The 22,030-nt window shown below is 41.5% G+C and overlaps 1 protein-coding gene and 1 long non-coding RNA gene across 4 annotated transcripts; one reads left to right on the plus strand and one right to left on the minus strand.

The window, feature by feature from the left end:
* The first annotated feature begins 5,491 nt into the window (after positions 1-5,491).
* Positions 5,492-9,378, plus strand: LOC123081898 (uncharacterized). Of its 3 annotated transcripts, none has more exons than XR_006438832.1 (5): positions 5,492-6,014; positions 6,116-6,276; positions 6,374-6,599; positions 7,116-7,281; positions 7,372-7,919. It is a non-coding gene; the product is annotated as an uncharacterized lncRNA (long non-coding RNA). The 3 variants fall into 3 exon arrangements; XR_006438831.1 differs by adding an exon at positions 9,079-9,378 and having other exon boundaries at positions 5,493-6,276; positions 7,372-7,638; XR_006438830.1 differs by having other exon boundaries at positions 5,498-6,276; positions 7,372-7,918.
* Positions 9,379-11,753: 2,375 nt separating this feature from the next.
* On the minus strand, positions 11,754-17,619 carry LOC123085688 (nuclear poly(A) polymerase 3). The gene is made up of 10 exons (XM_044507368.1): positions 17,171-17,619; positions 16,993-17,070; positions 16,807-16,905; positions 15,556-15,618; positions 15,308-15,469; positions 14,544-14,657; positions 14,195-14,257; positions 13,797-14,093; positions 12,759-12,923; positions 11,754-12,667 (listed from the first exon to the last, which is right to left on the minus strand). The coding sequence occupies exons 1-10, from the start codon at positions 17,411-17,413 to the stop codon at positions 12,329-12,331; spliced, it is 1,623 nt and encodes a 540-aa protein (XP_044363303.1). The 5' UTR covers positions 17,414-17,619; the 3' UTR covers positions 11,754-12,328.
* Positions 17,620-22,030: the final 4,411 nt, after the last annotated feature.

The following is a 22,030-nucleotide window of genomic DNA, read 5'->3' on the forward strand; positions in this document are numbered from 1 at the left end:
TGTCAATATGCATCCCAATGCATATTGAGCTCCACTTAACTTGTAGTTTTGTTTGTGCATTTTGCCATGTTATGCCTCTTTAAACCGGACATGCATCATACTTGGTTGTGCATCATGTCATGCTTATGTGATGGTTGTTACCATGATTGTTTGCTTCTTTCCGGTGTTGCTGCTCGGGTTGGTTCCGATAACGTCGTGTTTGTGAGGTTTCGTTCGACTTCGTCCGTTTGTCTTCTTCATGGACTCATTCTTCTTCCTTGCGGGATTTCAGGCAAGATGACCATACCCTCGAAATCACTTATATCTTTGCTTGCTAGTTGCTCGCTCTTTTGCTATGCCTATGCTGTGATACCTACCACTTGCTTATCATGCCTCCCATATTGTTAAGCCCAGCCTCTAACCCACCTTGTCCTAGCAAACCGTTGTTTGGCTATGTTACCGCTTTGCTCAGCCCCTCTTATAGCGTTGTTAGTTGCAGGTGAAGATTGAAGTTTGTTCCTTGTTGGAACATGGAGATGTTGTTCCTTGTTGGAACATGTTTACTTGTTGGGATATCACAATATATCTTATTGAATTAATGCTTCTATATACTTGGTAAAGGGTGGAAGGCTCGGCCTTATGCCTGGTGTTTTGTTCCACTCTTGCCGCCCTAGTTTCCGTCATATCGGTGTTATGTTCCCGGATTTTGCATTCCTTATGCGGTTGGGTAATAATGCGACCCCCTTGACAGTTCGCCTTGAATATAACTCCTCCAGCAAGGCCCAACCTTGGTTTTACCATTCGCCACCTAGCCTTTTTATTTCCCTTAGGTCGGCCGGCTCAAGGGTCATCTTTGTTAAACCCCCGAGCCAGTGCTTCTCTAAGTGTTGGTCCAACCTAGAGCATCGTGCGGGGCCGTCCCTTGGCAACTTGGGTTACGTTGTCTCCCGTACGCTTAGCTTATCCGGTGTGCCCTGAGAACGAGATATGTGCAGCTCCTATCAGGATTTGTCGGCACAGCGGGTGGTCTTGCTGGACTTGTTTTACCATTGTCGAGGATGTCTTGTAACCGGGATTCCGAGCCTGATCGGGTCTTCCCGCTAGAAGGAATATCCTTCGTTGACCGTGAGAGCTTGTGATGGGTTAAGTTGGGACACCCCTGCAGGGATTTGAACTTTCGAAAGCCGTGCCCACGGTTATGGGCAGATGGGAATTTGTTAATGTCCGGTTGTAGAAAACCTGAAGTTGACTTTAATTAAAACACATCAACCGCGTGTGTAGCCGTGATGGTCTCTTCTCGGCGGGGTCCGGGAAGTGAATACGGTGTTGGAGTTATGCTTGACGTAAGTTGTTCTAGGATCACTTCTTGATCATAGTTTCTCGTCCGTGCTTTGCCTTCTCTTCTCGCTCTCATTTGCGTATGTTAGCCACCATATATGCTAGTCGCTTGCTGCAGCTCCACCTCATACCTTTTACCTTTCCCATAAGCTTAAATAGTCTTGATCGCGAGGGTGTGAGATTGCTGAGTCCCCGTGACTCACAGATACTTCAAAAATCAGCTTGCAGGTGTCGTTGAACCGTGCAGATGACGCAACCAAGCTCAAGGAGGAGCTCGTGGAAGATCTTGTCCTTTATGTTGTTTCGTTCTAGTTGATCAGTAATGGAGCCCAGTCGGGACGATCGGGGATCTGTGTAGCATTTGGGGTAGTCTTCTTTTATTTTGGTTCCATAGTCGGACCTTGTTTGTATCTGGATGATGTAATGCTTTATTCATGTAATTGTGTGAAGTGGCGATTGTAAGCTAACTATGTATCTCTTTCCCTTATGTATTACATGGGTTGTGTGAAGATTACCTCACTTGCGACATTGCTTTCAATGCGGTTATGCCTCTAAGTCGTGCTTCGACACGTGGGAGATATAGCCGCATCGAGGGCATTACAAGTTGGTATCAGAGCCTTCCCCGACCTTAGGAGCCCCCTGCTTGATCGAATCGCTGGCGTTATTGAGTCTAGAAATGTTTTGAGTCATTTAGGAATTATATATATCGGATAGTTAGGAATTCTTTTTACTCCTCAGTCCCTTCATCGCTCTGGTGAGGCATCCTGACGTAGAGTTTTGACTCTTCTCTTCTCAAATTTCACTAAAAAAATTCTTAGGATCACGCGGGTATCTTGGAATCGTTCTGGTGGTTTTGTCATGTGAACATTGTTCTTGGTGCCTCCTGTCATTTAGGGGTTGTGGCAGTGTCCCAGGGAGTTGAGCTCCGAGGTGTTGTCGTCACAATTTTATCGTTGCAGTTCTGGAATACCTGAGATTAGTTTTGCCGACATCGAAAATCTCTTTTATGCAGTTGTTGGTGAGATAACCTCAACGCCACCTAGTACTGGGGCGGGAGTTCGGGAGTATTGCCATAACTCGTATAACGGATGCTTTTCGAAGGTTGAGGTAAATGATTTCCGAAGGTTTCTTGGTTATGTGTTGAAGGATGGATACAGTTGGATGTAGGATTTGCTAGTTTTGGGTGAGATATTATGCTTCCCCTGTATCCCCAACACCTGATTGCATAACCGGAAAGTTTCAGGAGTTTATAAGTGGGAATTCAAGTAGCTCTTAGGATATCTTTCCGATAGATGTATGATATGAAATTGGGGTTCGACATCTAGTGGTCCGCGTATTCACGGTTGGTTTTACAGTGGTCTCGTTGTGTCTTAAAGAGTCCTTGGCTATGCCGACTCGGGGACGCTTCGTATGTCATGTGCACTGCCTTGTACATGATGGTGATGTATGATCGAGCCCGTGTAGGCCCCACCACGAAAACTTCGGACGAAATCTCTATCATATGTTTGTTCCGGCTTATTCTGCAAGCCAATCCTTTGTTTTGTTTTGAGTTGTGGTATTCGAGTTGCTTCGAAGTCAAATGTTGATTCCATCCCTTTTCATAAGCGGTGCTCTCATATTTCTATGTGAATACTAATCCTTCATGATAATCGAGATTGTCATGTTAATCCTTTTCAACCGGTGTGCTTCTCTTCAAGTGGATCCGATCATTTTAACATCGCAAGATCACCTCTCGGTTTTCTCAATGGTGTTTGTTTCATCCGTCTCCAAGTTGCCTTTGTTTTTCCCGCCCACCCACCCTTTTTCTTCAAGGATTCAGATTCTTAATCAAGTATCCTTTTATTCATGTGAAGTCTCTCCATTTTGTTTTCCTTCTTGGTCTTACCTGGTGATTCTCATGAAGATTCTAACAGAGCTTCAAGTTCGTCACTCTTCACTCGTTTTCTTCTCCGGTGGATTCAATTCAAGCTTTTGGTGTTGATCATATCCTTTCCTCATTTAAGAAGTTTTATCATACCGGTGCACCTCATAATCATCCACTCTTCGCTATTCATTTGTTCCGGAGTGCTCAAGAAATCTCAGAAGATTCGTGTTTCCACTCGGCTTTCGTAATCCTTTCAAGCTCTTTCGAGATTGTTATCTCATTCTAGCCATTTAATTCAACCGGTGCAACCTCTCTTTTAAATCATTTCAACGGTGTTTCTTTTGAGTGGGCCCTAACCCACAGGTCTTTTCCCAGGATCTTACCTGACTCTTCTAATTTTCCCGGAGCTATCCTCAAATTCTTTTTCAAAGTTTGACGTAAGAATGATTCAGCATCGGTCAAATGTATTCTCCAAGATCTGTCAAAATCTTTTCATCGTTGGCTCAACCTCTTCGTTTTGATTCTTCCAGAGTGTCTAAATAATTCATGGTGGTGTTCTCGTCGTCATTCTCGGATTTGAAGACCGAAGAAGATTTTTCACTCAATCTTATTTATTCTCTTCAAGATTCATGGTTCTAGCTTGTCGCCATCCTCTCATAATTGCCTTCGATTGAGAGAATTCTTTTCATCCTTTCGGAGCAATTCAGGAGTCTTTTCAGTTTGATTCTTCGGAGCCCATCATCTCATAAGTATTCATTCTAGTTTTCAGCTATCATTCTCCAAATCTTACCGGTGCATCATTCAATATTCTCTAATCAGCTCATGATCTCTTCGTTTCAGTTGTATCTAAATCCCCTCAAGTATCTTCATTCGTTTTCTAATTCTTACCGGTGATTCATCCCTTTACTTCGTTCGTTTTTTAATTCTTACGGTGGTTCGTTCAAGATTTCTCTTTCTTGTTTATCACATCAATTCATTTGTTCTTTTCAAGTCCTACCGGTGGTTCGTTGAAGACCTTCCTCAAGTTTGGCTATATCTTTTCAATCTTTTCAAGAAGAATAAGTAGTATGCCAAATCCGTTGCTTGTCATCAAGTTAAGTTCACGAAGGATAAACATACAGTAAATCTTATTCTTGTTTTCTTTGAGGTGATTCTATTCTTTTCCTCCGGAGTTCATTCGTGGTATCAATTCTCGATTCAAGTTGTCCATCTTTCTTTTCCGTAGCTCCAAGTTATTTCAATTATATCATTTCAAAGCTCCATCTAATCATTGCAAGAATTCGATCTTATTCTCTTCATCCTTCACTTCTTTTGATCATTCTTTTATTACCAGAGTTCTTCATGGAGGCTACATGGTGGTTCGTCAAGGATTTCTTTTCATTCTTCAATTGCTCTTCAAGATATCTCTCGAAGCTATGATCCGCCAAGATATACTTCAAGCATTCTTCATCTTGCAATCCGGAGTGCAATTCTTTCTACCATATTATTGGAGGTGGTATTATGTCATTCTTGATAATTTGGGTTCATGTTTCATGATTCACATGTTGTTAGGAATGAGGTATTTTAAATCCATCAATCTCTTCTTTAAAGTTATCTTGGGTTATATTTCACCTAAAGCCTTCCCTAAGGATTGTTGCTATTATGGTGCTCATAAATGACCCAAGTTCTTCATTTATCCTCCCGGTGAAATAGTTTCTCGTCGCATTGGTCATACCAATCCAATTCTTTTTTCCGTGAGTGGCAGGTTGTCACCTCATAATTTAAGACGTATTCCATAAGATCATATCAAGCTCATCTTTTCGTTGTTGATAATCCAACAACTCCGTTCTAGCCTTGGTTGTAAGCGTTGCGGTGCCAAGATCTTGTTTCCCTCCGTTCATTCCATTCCACTCTTTCATTTCATTCCGGAGGCTTTGTATTGTTGCTATATTCACCCATCTTCTCGTTTTGTCAAATATCATGTTCTTTTCGTGCTTGTCCATTTAACCGGAGTATCGTGCCCTCTTTTCAAGTTCTCTCATCTTATCAAGTTTTGCCTCCCTTTTCAACCGGAGTGCTGTCTGAAATCTTTTTACCCATTGTGCCATTCTTTCAATAGTTCTGGAGTTAGTGTGTTGTGGATTTCATCAAGTATCCTCTCATCTTGTCAAGTTCAGGTTCAATTCCTTCCATTTACAGTCGGAGTGCTGCCCAAATTATATCATTCTTTTTCCTTCTCTATCTCGTTTTAACCGGAGTGTTGTGGCTATCATTCCTCTTCTAACCGGACTCTCATCCAAGTGCTTTCATTTTGCCAAGCTCATATTCTTTACCTTCCTTTTCCGACCGGAGTGTTATCGTAATTGATCTTTATCGTTCCTTGTACATCTCGTTTCAACCGGAGTGCTTGCATGTACTTCTTGTCCTTTGTAACCCTTTCCTTATGTCTTTCAACCTACAAGATTCTAGTAATGTTCCTCGTTCCTCTTTTCTAACGGAGTGTTTTTAATTTCGTTCATCTCGTTGTATTCTTCTTTCAAATTGTTTAACCTCTCAAGGTTCATTGGTTTCACTCGTTTGTCAAAGAAGCAACTTAGTTTTACCTCTTCTCTTTTCTCTTCCGTTTGTCCCTCCGGTGCCATTCTAGATCTCGGGACGAGATCCTCTCATAATGGTGGAGTGTTGTGACGCCCCGAGGCCGACGCGCCAGGTGTCTTCCAGTTATTCGTTGTTGTTGCCTTGTCTTTCGCTTGCGTGTTGCATCTTGCCATGTCATCATCCGCATTGCATCATCATGTTTTCAAAACTTGCATCCGTCCCGAAGGGACTAGCAATCCAAAGAAAAGGGGCGGAGGTAATTTCTCATTTTTTTGAAATTTTGTAGCAATTTTGAATAGCAGCTTGAACCCTGATATTCAAGCAGATTTTAGTGATATATTAATCTTGTCATTGCAGATTTGAAAAAGTATTATGAATCAGGGGTAGGACCCATGGGAGGGTGTGGTTGTGGGACGCAGCCAGCCCCGTCGTCGCGGAACCCTAGGGCAGGGCATGGTCGCATTGCGGGAGTGGCGCAAGGCCGTGCCGGCTATTCCTTACATCAAGGAGGAACACAGGTACTTACATCTGACTCAATATGATCGTCTCTTCTTGATCTATTTGTGTGTTCAACCGCCTCTTCTCTGATCTATTTGTGCGTTCAACTCACGCTAGATACAAGCGGCACGGGGAGGGAGATCTCCACGATGGTGATGGAGCGAATGGGACGGAGGCATTGGGGTCAGGGTGTATGAAGTGGTCGGGGAAGTTCGAGACGGCGAAGTCGATAAGGCCGTGTATGCATCAAAGACCTTGAGCTAGGCGGCGCAGTTGCCATAACCGTTGTGTGCGTCCGTTGAATCACGTTGGTAGTCTCATCAAAGGTTCATGAAATCATCAGGTATGGAAATGCTTCACTGTTTCTGTAAATTACACCGTGCAAGTACAATATTTCAGTTTCTTTTTCCATTATTTCCCGGTTCTCTTGCAGTACTATTCAACAACCTATCTTCCTGCCTAATGGATAAAAGAGGATTTTTGTTTACTTAACATAGTTGCCTGATTAACAAAGTCATGGTTTCTATTGGCTGTTTTTTTCCTACTACATAGACAACAATGTATCTTCCTACCAACTAGATATGCTACCCCTTGATTGCGTATCTCCCAAATTGAGAAGCTCCACCGTTATTCTATATGATCGTCTAGAAATTTTGAGTTCTAATTTGGTGCGAAAACATGCACGGTGATGATGTTCTGAGGGCCGATGTATGTTCATATAGAGGCAAATAATCTCATATTTCTGAGTGCACTGTAATCCCATCTTTTTTTTAGGAACTGTAATCCCATCAAGAAGAACATGTTTTCAATTTTCCGAGCAAAGAGTGAAATTAACTCTATTGTTTTTTACTTCTTGCAGGATAATTAGCAGATTAATGACTTGTTGTGGGATTAATGATGTTCAAGCTGGGAGTATTGGCTTTGTTTTCTCACCTCTGGGAATTAGAAATGGATGAGTACTGGGTATACATTGGATACATTGCAAACTGCAGAACTGAAGGAAACCTACATGGTATTCATGTTGGGTAAGTACTTGAAAATTCCCTGTTCTATTGACCTGTTATATACCACAACTTGTTGTAAAATGTTCTTTCTATACTAAATCTTCTGTATAGACCGTTTACAGGATAGAGGTATTCCTGATGGAATCTTGTATGCCTTTGGTGAGCCTCACGCCTTTGGTGAGCCTCACTAGCTATTCAGTATCCAAAGAAGGATGGGATATCAAGCTGGACGCCCATATTCTTGAGAAATATTAAATGGACTAACTCAGATGAACACAATATTGTATGATGGTGACATGCATGTCGACTCTTTGGTCTTGGTGATTAGAAGGCATGAAGGACGTGATCGAGCAAGTGAACAAGCAGTTTAAAGATCCAGTAAGACTACTGACCTTGTAGAGACTTACTACTAACCTTGTAGAGACTTACTACTAACCTTGTAGAGAGCCAAATATATTCTATCTAATAAAAATCTAATATGTTTATTATTTGACTTAACCGGCAGTTCTGTACTGCCCCTCATGTGGTTAATGATCAAGGACGACATAGGAAAGTTACCAAAGTTTGTCTGTTTATTTACTTTAATGAATCACTTTCATCACTAGGAAAGTGTTTTGAGGATATTAAGTATTCCTACCTTATCGACCATGCATATGAAAGCGGCAAAGTGTATGACTTCTTTCCACTATTTTTGCATCCTCTTCTTTTCTTACTTGACTCAATCTAGTCCAGAGGAGACCATTCTAGGAAATAGGGAGACACTCGGCTTTCTTCATCCGGCAATGAGCTGAAACCGATGTCCGCCAATAATGATTAGTTAGGTGAGCTTATTAGTTGTGTGCTCTCCTTAGTGGTGTATGTGGTCTTGTTGGTTCCAGGTCGGCCAGGTGCCCTTCTATGTGGGCATGTTGTAACGCTTTTTGCCTGGGTTTCTGTTAATTAATCGAGCAACTCTATTCTTCCTTGTTTAATGAATCGGGCCCTAAGGAACCGTGTTTCAAAAAATAAAATACTGCCGATGATGTATGGACAGAGAAACTGATGTATCAACGCGTTCAGCCCCTACCATGAGTGCTCTGAGTACTGTATTAAGAAGAAAGAAAGTAGGCACCACCTTCTTCCTTTTCATTTGTAATTTTAAAAACAATCGGAGATGTCTGTGTATGGTCTGTTCGGTTAACTTCCTGTTAGCATCGGAGTGTTAAACTAATACAAGTCATGTTGGTATTATCAGTTGTTTGGCAATTGTAATGTGTAATGTATACATGGTTTAAATATCAAGATTTCATGAAATTATGTTCTCCATTTGCTAAAAAATATTAAGAACTAAGGTTTTAATTATAGTTCGATTCATTGTGTTGTTTGAAGTAGTAGGTACTTATCACATTTTTAAAGCCTTTTTCACGTAAAGAATTCACTAAGCAGCTAACATAGTAGGGGTCATAATATGATTTCTTTAGCATTGCTTGATTTAGCTATATGGTTCTCAACTGTTTGCTTGTGCATCGACTATAAACCCTGCTCGCGATGGATTTATGAGAAGCAAAGCTGTTAGATAAGTAGTTACTATATTCTGTGTGGGGTAAAAAAATAATTTATGTATGCCAATATATCTCATGCTACCAACTTAAGTGTCTGTTTCTACGCTTGGTGACGCCATTTTGATATCCAGTATTGGTTGTGCATTGCAATACTCTCCACTCGGATAGTTTTGTCAACACAGAATTTTAAGCTCTATGATTTGGCAAGAGGATTTGTGTAAGAAATTATGTACATCTTAAAGTTTTGCATCTCAATTTTAGTACTTGTCTTGAACAGGAGGAAGTCTAGAATTTGCTTCAAAGACAGAAGTCGTCAATATAGAAAAGTCAAACATAGACAGAATGAAATCTGGCCGGAGAAGCCGATTGTACCTTTTTCTGAAATCTGGTTGGAGGAGACGATTGTACATTCTTCCCGAGTGCCCAATGTAGATGACTAATGTTGGTGATGCCATTCACTTGCCTCGTTTTTAAAGATCACATGTGCAACACAATGTTGTAAAGGGAATCACGTGGAGTGGGGAGGGGTGTGGTAAGATGGGATTGAAGGAGCACATGAAAATATATATTTTGGTGAGGGTGGAAATTGAATGCATGCTTGGAGAAACATATTTAGAGGAAAGCGAGGGATAGACAAGAACTGTTTGTCACAGCATAGTCCTAAGCATGTGATTTATACACTGCATATACTGATATTTTGATATATGTTTTTATAGATAAGTTTTTTGCTTCATGGCATATACTGGCATTTTCATATATGTTTTCATAGATAAGTTTGTTGTTCATGGCAACACATACGCATTCAACTAGATTTAGCTTAATTCCTTATATTAGGAATAGATCTTGAAGGTGATGTGGTCAGATTGTTTTTGTATCATTTTGGACAACAAAACAACGACATGAAAGCTACACGTAAAGTAAAAAATATATGAAACTCAAACCTAGGTGGGAAGTCAAGGGGCAATAGATTGAGAGGATGAATGATGTCTAGACAGAGGAGGTGATGGACAACAAGTTCGGTGGAAAAGAGCGGCTAGAGGGATGTGTGATATTTGTAAGAATAGAGAGAAGATGCTTGCAATTATGGTATGGTTGAACATTATGTGCACATGCAATGTGCTCATTGGTGGGGAGGAAAATGATCATTGTTTACAAATTCATTTGTTGGCCCGTGGCACAATGATATATATGGGAGAGGATAAAGATATATATGCCACTTTGTATTCTTGCAAAGAAAGGGCGGTTAAGTAGACACAATGATCACCAAGGAGGAAATGAATGGGAGATTTGAGGTCTCGAGACAATGTCATTGAAAGAGGCCGAAAATTCATCGAGTTTTATACAACAATTAGGAAAAAAATATAAAGCCCGTGGCAACGCACAGGCGTTCTACTAGTCCATATTGTTATGCACTAACGTGTGTGTGAAATAGATGGATTATGGTCCCGTACTCAATAAGATGGATATGTGTGTATGTGTGTTAGAGAGAGGGGGGAGGGGAGAGAGAGTGAGGAAGAGGGAGGGAGAGAGTGTGTGTGTGATGATTTGATGATAAAAAGGTCGCTAATGTCACTTAATATGTATGAAAATATTAATATTGAACTCTTAAAGTTAATGTGGTCCCGTTGCGACGCACGGGCGTTCTTCTAGTAGACATGATTAAGGAGCTGATTAGCTCTGTAGTGGGGCACAAGGTGCTTCGGGTATGGTGGTCAACGAACAATATGGTGCACATCTACTTCCTCCGTCCCATAATATAAGAATGTTTTTGACACTAGTGTAGTGTCAAAAACGTTCTTATATTATGGACAGAGGAAGTATTTTTTTTACCAGAAACACTTTCCATTCCAAAATTACGGTGGATAGACTAAATCGGCGGTCACAACAACCGGTTACAACTAGCGGAAAGTTCGGCGACCATAAAGTGTGGTGCACATCTTAGCTAAGGAAGATTGTGAGAATAAGCTTTGTAAACATGGTTGCATGCATGTTGAATGTATTTAGAAAAAAGAATAGAACAAGGGAAAAATTCTCTTACGTTTCTGCGTCACACTGCATAAACCAGATTGATGGGATGTGGGCCAAGCATACGACCCATTAATCCCCCGTTATTGTTGTGCTCTCTTATTATGTTTTGCAGTGTGGATTTTGTGACGCTGTGGGCATCCCACATCCTTTTTTTGCATGGTATATGTGCCTCATTTTATATCATAAATTTTATAGTACAAGCCATATAAACATCGACCTGACAAATCTAAAATGACAGTAAAACGCTAACCTTTGAAAAAAAACATAAATCAAGAAAGAAAAATACAATTCAAAACTGGTTTTCCAGTAGCCCCGGAGCGGCCACGGGCCGGAGTGGAACTAAGGTTTTAATTTAGAACAACAGTTATTTCCGGGGTTTAAACTGTTGTAACAAAACTGGTCCTAGGACCCGCACCACACCCTTTGTATTTTTCTCCATTGCTTTCTGCTTATCAATGAAATGCCAGTATGACGCTGGATCTTTCAAAAAAAAAACAAGTCAGATGGGGACGATGTGGCATATCTTGTTATCCCATGCTATTAAAAGAAGAGTGGACATGTAAAAATAAAATTATTACTCCCTCTATCTCAAAATAAGTGTCTTAACCTTGGTACAATTTTGTGCTAAAGTTAATACAAAGTTGAGAAACTTATTTTGGGATGAAGAGAGTAACATACATATAAAAATTACACCGTTTCACATTCAAGATCCTTGGCCAAAGAAGAAATGCTCAAAGATTAAGCAAAGACCATGTTGGTCCAATCTTCCTCCGGGCTTCACATAACAAAGCTGAACAAGATCACTATCAATGTGACACCCAATGCCATCCACATTCCTCAGGGCTGCAAGCCCTTAAACTCATTTAGAAGTTAAAAATATCATTAAAAACTACACTGAAGAGTAAGCCCAAGATAATGCAAGAGTAAACAACAACAGCAACATTCATTCATCCGGATGGTTCGCTACATAACAACTCATGAACAGCAGTACATGCAGCAGTTTTCTGCAGACTACAACAGTAAGAATGGATGGCATTCTTCGCCATCCACATTCCACAACACCCCCTACATTTGATGTACCCAGCAACACAGCTCTGACCATACAAGGCGACTTACACATTTTGCCGCCGGGTACCAAACATTACACCTACAGTTTTACACACACTTCCTACACTGCTATATCTCTCTCATTTGTATACCAATTGCTATGCTGTGTACATGAATGTACATGTACCTGCTACAAGCCTCAGAACAGCAATAAGCCGCCCGAATGAATATACTGCACCCTGGAAGCTTCAGGGCAAAAAATTCCATCTCTCAGCAGCCAGCTCCAGCAAACACACTTCCATATTCCTTGCGCTGAGGAATGAACAAGCCCCAACTCCACAAAAACCACCAGAAATGCCATCTGATGCTGCAAACGCCCTTCAAAGCTGAAGAAACTCAGGTTCTAGCTATTCTCATCTGGATATTCACAGGTTTGAGATGACAACGGAGTCTTAACCAACTGCATTGCAGCCCTGCCTCATCGGTGGGTAGCCCAGCATTCGCGGTGGCAGATTCGGCAGTTTCTGTAAGTAGGCCGAATGATCAGACATGCTTTTAGGCACCTGAGGCATACCGACAACAGACAATTCTATGTCCGAATGAGCACACTTTTCCTTTCCATAGATGTTGTTAGTGACGCTTCTCATGAAGTCCTTTTTGAGAGAAGTTGTACAGATCTGAGTATTACTATACATGATGAGACCCCACAAGAATACAGCATTTGGCTCACCAATGGTATGATCCACTTGCTCTGAGGGATTTGGGTCACAACCAATGTTAAGGCTTTCCAGCTGCATAACATCAGTTAGGAGAGGTCACAATCAACACTAAAGCTTGCAAACAGCAATGTGAACATAAAACAAACAGGCGGTGAAAAATAACCTTGAGAATAAGGCCGCGGAATCGTGATTTCACCCATCCAACCCAATCACGTAACTCTTCAGTTGTCGGAGCTGAGAGAACTATGCGAAGGAAGTGCTTATATTTTGCAGCATATGGAAACGGCGCAAAAATCCAATTCCAGTCGACATCAACACTACTTGTATCCTGCAAAAGTGACAAATGTGCCATTATCAGCTGCCTATTCATGAATGCAGGCAAGCCTTAAACTTAAGTCCGCAATCGTTTAGACGTGTCATGGATATATCAATGCATTTTGCTTCCGCACAGATCTTACAACATACAGCATCAATTCCTATCAATCCGCATTATTAAAAAAAAAATCTTTCTGCAGTCCAATAAGGAAACCACCTACACAGAACTAATCACGCCAGTTAAAGTTGGACTTCCGTTAAGTCATTTCAAAGCAAAAGAGAGATTAAGATAAGATGCCAACAAATCAAATGAAGCAAACATGGCACAATGTTTTTTATCAATGAGTACAGGTCTAACAAGTAACAGATCGATGGGTGTTGTGAAACAATATGGAACATGGCCTATTTAAGTTGCTGGGAACATTATTGTACAAGAATTACAACTTCTGTATTTTTGGACGCATCAAAGAAGCTATCAAATTTTCAAATGGAAAAAGTTAACTCAACAATTTTTTTTAAAAAAAGGGAACAGGGGAATAGAAAAGGACCAGACAAAAGGAAGAAAAAATAAAGAAAATAAAAATAGGTGAGTCAATTGCTTATTTGAAACCTTGACGCATAAAAGCAAACCCAATTCAAGTAACAAAGTGTTATACACTACTTTTAGGTTTAAACTCCATCATGCCAATAAAGCAAGAATAGAAATGGAAGGTATTGGGACATACCAAGCATATTAAACTCATGACTCTTCTACAACTTAGTTGCAATAAAAGTAAATTAAAAATTTCTACATTTATTCTAGAGATATCAAACAGGCAATCAACTTCTTTTGGAGGACAGTGTGGCATAAATTAGGTAGGACCAAATAAAGAATAAATAGGCATACCTTGGTCAAAGATAAACCCCGCCAAAGCTCTTCTTTGATTTTGTTGAAAGTGCTTTTTGTGACATTAGAGGCACAAAATTCTGGTGGATAACAGGGCATCACTATGGGCATGAGAGAGCACCCATCAGGACTCCAAAGAGGTGTTTGGTCATGCAAAGACACCGGAAGAGGCCAAGGCCAGTGAGAAAATATCTCAAAGAACCTACACAACAAAGTATTGGCAGTAGCATTTGGATGTCTGCGGCAAACATATGCTCCGAGAACCGCCAAATGAATTCCAGCAAAGAAGCCAACTAGCTGAAAATGGCATCATATACAATTGAGGATAGAAGTCAGACAAAAAATAACACTATAAACATACATGAGAAGTATAAATAGAGAAAAGGCAAACCACGTACATGGCAATGAATTCCTCTTTTTCTTGCCCAGAGTTTAAGGCAGCGCAACAAAAGTTGAAATTTCTGCATCAAAACTCCAAAAGTTAGAAAAGAAGAAAATTAATAAAATAAGGAAGAAGGATTTTGGAAACACATCGAATGACACATATAATCACGCCATAGTGCATGCCAGACAAGCAAACAAAAAGTACACAGAATGTGCAAAGACAGCACAGCCACTATCAGCACATGAACAAGGATAATGCCAGAAGCCCGGAAACATAAAAAAAATACAAGGAAGAAAAAGTAAAGAATGGCAACAATGATGTGATGTAATAAATCTACTGAGAGTCTGAGACTATTGTTAGACCTTCATATTTGGAACTAATTGCATGATTTGTCTATTAACACGAACTCCAGATAGACATCTCCAGCTTGCCTCGTCAACTTTCTCTAGCAAACGGGGATCATTTGCATGTATAGCCTGCAGAAAATACAGCTTGTGAGAGCTTAAATTGATCACCAGATATTATGCTCAATTGTTTCTTTCAGCAAATGCTTAAATTTATAATGAAAACTAATGTCGAATCTATGAGAATGAGTGCCCAGCAGAGTGGCTATATGATAATACCCATAAGAACATAAACATAGCAGCTTTCACAAATTGTATCACATTTGACTCGTTTAAGTGAAGAGGCTAAAAGCATGTTAAGATAAATATGCAAAAGTTGATGAATTAAAATTATGGCCTGAGAAAAACTCGGGGAGAATATCTAGGTCACTGTTCACTGCTTTAGTCAAATATATGCCTGGTTAGATGAAATGACACCAAAGATGTGGTCAATAACTCAATATGGCTTATCAAGGTACAACAACGCAAAAATGAAACCATAATACCATATGATCTTATAAGGAGTTAAATATAAATCCTACATATTAGCTCCAGGACATCATTAGGAGTTCTAGATAGTTACGCCAGAGATGTTACAGAAGCTGTTTTGAGAAAGAAGTTGAATAAATTTAAGTCACCTAAGTAAGAAATATAACACATAATAATGGAAAGTATTCAATAAGCACTAATTGAGATAACATGTAATCTAAGACGTGTAATCATCACAATTTTAAGATACTTGCCTCTGCAGCATTGATAACTGGCAGCTGGGCGTATGGAAAATCAACTGACACACCGTTGAATTTAAAGCGCATCAACGGAACCCTAGCACTTTCAATAGAATGCAAGTCTGATACTTCTGGCCTTGCTTCAAGCATTTGTCGCAGGACAACGAAGAAATGATGCTACAAGTTAACACATGGACACCTCATGAGGAGATTGCAAAGGCTCAAAACTGTTAGATAAACGGAAAATTGAGAAATATACTCACTTGTAGTGATGCAATGCAAGGACCAACACAGACTGCATCAATATCAGATTCAGGTCCATATGCCTTCAAAGAGAACAATGCTTGTTACCAAAAGATAAACCACAATTTTATAAGGGGAAATGCATTGGATACAGGGGCAATATTGTAAACATGGAAATCCAGTTACAGTCCTTAAGTTTACCCTGTCTAGGTGCTCACATGCAATTACAAATTGACCAGACCAATATATTCAAACTTAACACAAGAGATATTGCTCGTTAATAATATTCTCGAAAGACCAAACAACTCCAGCTCATGGAGAGATTTAATCACTTCACTGATTCCTTCCACCTTAGGGAATTGAGGAATATTGTATGCATAACTAAAACATCCACACTTCAAAAAGTACATATGATAAACATAGAGATCATATTTAGCAAGATTTCTAATTCCCTGAATGTTACCTATGCGAAACATTTATGAGTTTATGTCTTTCAGGCTATTAAGTATAAACTACTTTGGTGTTGTACATATATACACATGTAACTATGTTATCAGTAGGAGCAGATTCAAGATACAATATCTCTCATATCCATCTTAACCATCCCAAGATCAGTTTCTTTATGCCATCAAAAGATTAGTTGGACATGAACAACTTAAAAATTAAAATATATCATCTCTCAGCTCATAAACGATGTGAAACCTACACATGTGATTAACTGGTCAACACGATCCTACACTTATACTCATAATCATACATTTTGACTGCTTCACCAGTAATTGTTTCTTTTGCATCATATCAATAGTGCAATAGTACTGCAGTCAAACAGAGCATCATTCTGCCAAGCACCAAATCATGCTGCTCATTTCCTTAGTCCAGACACTACCAAAGTCGTGATAATAGGTAAAGAAGTTAAGGATGTAGCAACACCCACTCTGCGCTGACCCTAACCTAACATAACACATATGCAGTTTACAAGGCAACAGTAAGTTGCAAACAAACAAAGTCAAGGCTCTCCAGTAGCAACTCACATACGATGATCACCAGGACCCATCGCTGAAATGTTTGAGCACTTACCGAATATCATTGACATTTTTAGGTAACAATGCTAGGATTTTAAATCGAACATGACATAAAACAGATAACGAAATTGACCTTCAAAACTAAAGATTATTCAACTGATATATCATACCGTAGTAGATCAGCCTAGCATCACACCATAATAAAAAAAGGCACAACAAATCGTGCACAGTTTCGAGTTCAGTGCTTACCCCTAAATCATAGGAGCCAAAGGTCAACACCGTGCCTGATGTGATCCAAGGTTTCCCCCCCTGGTTGAACGCCACCATTTTCGCCCAATCCATAACTATCTGCAACAGTCGCAACCGGATTACAGGTCGCATTCAAGCCCACATTGCAAGCTGCAAGCTTTGAACCAAAAGACGAACTGCCCTTACCTTGTGGAGTTCGAGTATGACCCTCTCCCTCCTCCGGGTTTCCTCCTCCGAGGGCGAAACCCCCGTATCCTCAAGGAACTGAACCTCGCAAAAAAAAACAAGTTACCCAAAATTAGGCACGAAACGACAAGATACGACCAAACGGCAAGCGCGCAAGCTCAACGCTTCGGCGGCTCACCTTCATAAGAGAAGAGCTCCGGGAGGAATCCATTTGCTTCATCCTGGCGAGATCGAGGCAGACGACGATCGGGCGCGGTGGGATGGCCCCGGGGGGCGGGAGCGGAGGAGGCCCCCGAAGGTACACCCCCGGCGTGGGCGGAATCGGCGGGGGAGGCGGAGGGCCCGTACCACGCGGCGGGGCTAGGGTTCGGCGCTCGGGCTTGCGGAAGACCGGGCGCCCGACGGGGCGGTCGAGCACCATTGCCGGCGCGGGCCGCCGGTGCCGAGGACGAAGCGGTTTCCGGCGGCCACGCGCGCGGCGTGGGTCGCCGTGCCGTTGGTTGGTCGCCGCGGGGACGACGACGCCGGCGAGGGCCTCGTGTTTGAATTACGGTATACTACTATTATTTTGGGCCAGCTTTGGGGGTTTTGAGGGGAATGGGTGGGAGGATGGTGGTGGAACGGGGAGGGGGAAGACGGGGTTTATATAGAAGACGGCACGGGGTTTGGAGTTGGGCGTTCGCTGCCTCTTGGAAACGGTCCACCAGTTTTCAACCTTGTTTTTTAAGCTTGTCGCTGTCAACAACCTGTTTATGTCAAACATGCCCTTAAATCCTAGACAGCCAAAAGTTTGATGTGTTTAACACCCTTTTTAGCATGGTATATATTGACAAATAGCAAATGATGATGAGATGCAGACTTTCAGTATTTTTTCCGCGCCCTTTTTCTTAACAAATAGCAAATAAGGATGCAGGCTTTCAGTATTTTTTGCGCCATTTTTCTTAACAAATAGCAAATGAGGATGAGATGTAGACTTTCAGTATTTTTCGTGCCATTTTTCTACTTTAGATATATGAGAGGCTTTGCCATTATCTTCTGCATCACATTTTCGCGCCACTTTACATATAAGTATGTGAGAGGTTTACTGTTGCCTTCTATGTCATATATCTCGCGCCACATTGCATGTAAGTATATGAGAAGCTTTACCGATTGTATGCGTCATATCTTTCGCGCCACTTATGTGTAACTATATGATCAAGTTTTGCACGAGATGATGTGTCATCACGCCGCACGCGTTTTAGTCGTAAATGTGTTCTGTCGGTTGGGGGTGAAAACATTTCTTACTGTTGATCATCGAGATAACATTGCTCCATGTCGTGTCTTCATATCTTTTAGCTCAAATTGTTTAGTTTGAGCATATAGATTGTGGTCCTTTATTAACTAAAGATTTACACATCAATGTAAATTAAATTTTAGGCAAAGATAATCCGCGGTGTATATCCTACCATAAATGCATATCTTGTCATAAATTTCACTTATTTCTTGTGCACAATTAATACTCATAGTTAATACTAGAAGAAGTTTCTCGATTACATAGCATGCTACTAGCTATAGGAGATAAATCGCAAAGATATATGTTCTCTCCTCAAAAAAAAATTGCGCAATGTTTCATGCAGTGAAAGAAACAATAGTTGCAAATGTTACTACAACCGACACACCTCGCATTCCAGTGAAAATAATGGCTGCTCTTGTTCTTGGATAGAATATTGCTTCATATCCCGCCAACTTAGTATTATGCTTATTGGTAAGATTTCCATATCAACATATTTCTTCTCATGTATAATTTGCTGCCCTTTTGCTATGTTATGGGCGATTAATTTAAATATATATTAGATCTAGATGGCCGTACTATCTTCTTTTTGTCCATTTTACTAGCACTCTCACTCTTACTTACCAACCAGGCAATGGAACGCGAAGCAAAAAAGAGGGTGTAGTCTTATTAGTATTTTTTTACAGTAGTGTAGTCTTATTTGTAAATTGTTCAGGTGATGAAGTTTTTAGTTGTAAACCAATGTAGAAAATTAATTGTGCCAAGTTATTATTTGCTAAAAAATGAAGCAGAATTGATTACATGAATGTGAGAAGGATATGACTGCATTAATTCATTGATATATGTAAATATCAGGATACAAATTAATATCGAGTAGAGATAACACCTCAAGATATGTCCGTATTAATTCACTCCATGTAGTATACTCCGTATCATGGCATTTAGTGATAACCCATCAAAATATGCAACATTTATTTGGGAGGATATTTGGTTTGTAATGCCCCTTTACCTACTCAATTTTGGGGTATGTATATTTTAGTTAATGAGAAGACCTAAACTATAGCTGATATTTGGGATGGTCAGACCTTAAAATGTACCTTTAAAAGGATTTTCTCACATGAGATGATGAAATTATGGTTTAATCTAGTCAATGTAGGTAAGTCAATTTCCTTTATTGGTCAAGAGGATTCTCTACTTTGGTAATTTGAGTGTAAAGGGGTGTATTCTTGTAGATCTTTATATGCCATCGTCAAGTTTAGGGGGGGTTCAACTAGTACATTTGCCTTTGGTCTGGCAACTCAAGCCCCCCCCCCCCCCCCCCCTAAGATTTGAAAAAAAATGCAAAAAAAGGCAATCACTTGTGACAAACTAAGAAGAAGAGGTGTTGCTAAACCTTTAGAATGTATTCATTACAAGGAGATTGAGTCAGTTTATTATCTCTTTTTTGAATGTTTTGTTGTAAGAAATGCGTGGTCTTGTTTTAGATTAGTGTTTGATGTGAATATCCTTGATTTTGAATCTTTGGTTAAATTTAGATATGCAACGAAAAGAATCTACATTTGAGTGGAGCATTCTCTGATATCCCGTGGGGCCCGTGGAACTACAAAAATGCCATTGTTTTTAATAGAAGAACTTGGATATCTATGAAACAGGTTTGCGGTCTGGTGATTCGGTACCCGAGGGACTAGTCAAGGTTGTTTCAGGATCTGGAAGTGGTAAATTGTAAAGATTTCAAGAATTGTTACTGTTGAAGCTCAAGGTGCAATAGGAACTAATGCCGGACTGACTGCTTGAAAAAGTTGGTTTGGTACATCTTACGGGGAGGAATCTGCTTGGGAGTCTACTATGGTGGCAGAATCACGATGAATGCTCTTAGCCAAATGACAAGAGATGATGATTTTGTTCACGTGGTTTTCTATGGATGTGGTGTTGTGGTTCTTGGTTCTGAGCCTTATTGATGGTGTCCCAGGTAGGGGGTGATGACTGAGGAAGTCCTGGATTAGGGGGTGTTCGGGTAGCCGGACTATACCTTCAGCCGGACTCCTGGACTATGAAGATACAAGATTGAAGACTTCGTCCCGTGTCCGGATGGGACTTTCCTTGGCGTGGAAGGCAAGCTTGGAGATGCGGATATTCAAGATCTCCTACCATTGTAACCGACTTTATGTAACCCTAACCCTATCCGGTGTCTATATAAACCGGAGGGTTGTAGTCCGTAGGCAATAAAGTCCATACACAACAATCATACCATAGGCTAGCTTCTAGGGTTTAGTCTCCTTGATCTCGTGGTAGATCTACTCTTGTACTACCCATATCATCAATATTAATCAAGCAGGAGTAGGGTATTACCTCCATCGTGAGGGCCCGAACCTGGGTAAAAAACATCGTGTCCCTTGTCTCCTGTTACCATCCGGCCTAGATGCACAGTTTGGGACCCCCTACCCGAGATCCGCCGGTTTTGACACCGACATTGGTGCTTTCATTGAGAGTTCCTCTGTGTCGTCGCCTTTAGGCCCGATGGCTCCTTTGATCATCAACAACGATGCAGTCCAGGGTGAGACTTTGCTCCCCGGACAGATTTTTGTCTTCGGCGGCTTCGCTCTACGGGCCAATTCGCTCGGCCACCTGGAGTAGATCGAAAGCTACGCCCCTGGCCATCAAGTCAGGTTTGGAAGCCTAAACTACACAGCTGACATCCACGGGGACTTGATCTTCGACGGATTCGAGCCACAGCCAAGCGCGCCGCACTGTCTCGATGGGCATGATATAGCTCTGCCGCCGAACAGCGCCTTGGAGGCCGCATACGCATCGGTTTCGACCATTGATTCGGAGCCTACTATGCCATCGAGGATCAGCGGTTGGACGCTGCCTCAGGGGCTGCAGTCTCAGAGGCGATCGAGCCGAACGCTAGCCCCACACTCTGCACTACCCGTGACTCCGAGGACCCGGACTCCTTCCCGGACTCCGAACCCCCCGCGCCCCTGCCAATCGAATCCGATTGGGCGCCGATAATGGAGTTCACCGCCGCAGACATTTTTCAGCATTCGCCTTTTGGCGACATCCTGAATTCTCTTAAGTCTCTCTCTTTATCAGGAGAGCCCTGGCCGGACTACGGACAGCGAGGGTGGAATACGGACGATGAGGAAATTCAAAGCCCACCCACCACCCATTTTGTAGCCACTGTCGACGATCTAACCGACATGCTTGACTTCAGCTCCGAAGACATCGACGGCATGGACGACGATGTAGGAGACGAACAGGAACCAGCACCTGTAGGGCGCTGGAAGGCCACCTCGTCATATGACATATATATGGTGGACACTCCAAAAGATGGAGATGGCGATGGAACAGTGGGGGATGACGCCCCCAAGAAACAGCCAAAGCACCAGCGTCAGCGGCGCCGCTCTAAATCCCGCCAAAGCAAAAACGGTGATTCCGGCACGGGAGATAATACTACCCCGGATAGCGCCGAAGAACACCCACCTCAGCAAGATTCGACACAGGAAGATGGAGAAGCCAGCCCTCATGAGAGAGCGGCAGACCGAGAGGTCGAGGATGATAACTATACGCCTCCCTCCGAAGACGAGGCAAGCCTTGATGACGACGAATTCGTCATACCATCAGACCCCGCCGAACAAGAGCGTTTTAAACGCAGGCTTTTAGCCACGGCAAGCAGCCTCAAGAAAAAGCAGCAACAGCTTAGAACTGCCCAAGATTTGCTAGCTGACAGATGGACTGAAGTCCTTGTGGCCGAAGAGTATAAACTCG

Source organism: Triticum aestivum, chromosome 4A (assembly GCF_018294505.1).
Source record: "Triticum aestivum cultivar Chinese Spring chromosome 4A, IWGSC CS RefSeq v2.1, whole genome shotgun sequence".
Lineage (NCBI taxonomy): Eukaryota > Viridiplantae > Streptophyta > Magnoliopsida > Poales > Poaceae > Triticum > Triticum aestivum.

Excerpts from the sequence above, each read along its gene's own strand:
- LOC123085688 (XM_044507368.1), bottom strand. The coding sequence starts at position 17,413 with ATGGTGCTCGACCGCCCCGTCGGGCGCCCGGTCTTCCGCAAGCCCGAG. Across the intron at positions 12,924-13,796 it reads GGGGTTTATCTTTGACCAAG|GATACAAGTAGTGTTGATGT; the intron begins GTATGCCTATTT and ends TCACTTTTGCAG. Across the intron at positions 12,668-12,758 it reads TCCGCGGCCTTATTCTCAAG|CTGGAAAGCCTTAACATTGG; the intron begins GTTATTTTTCAC and ends GATGTTATGCAG.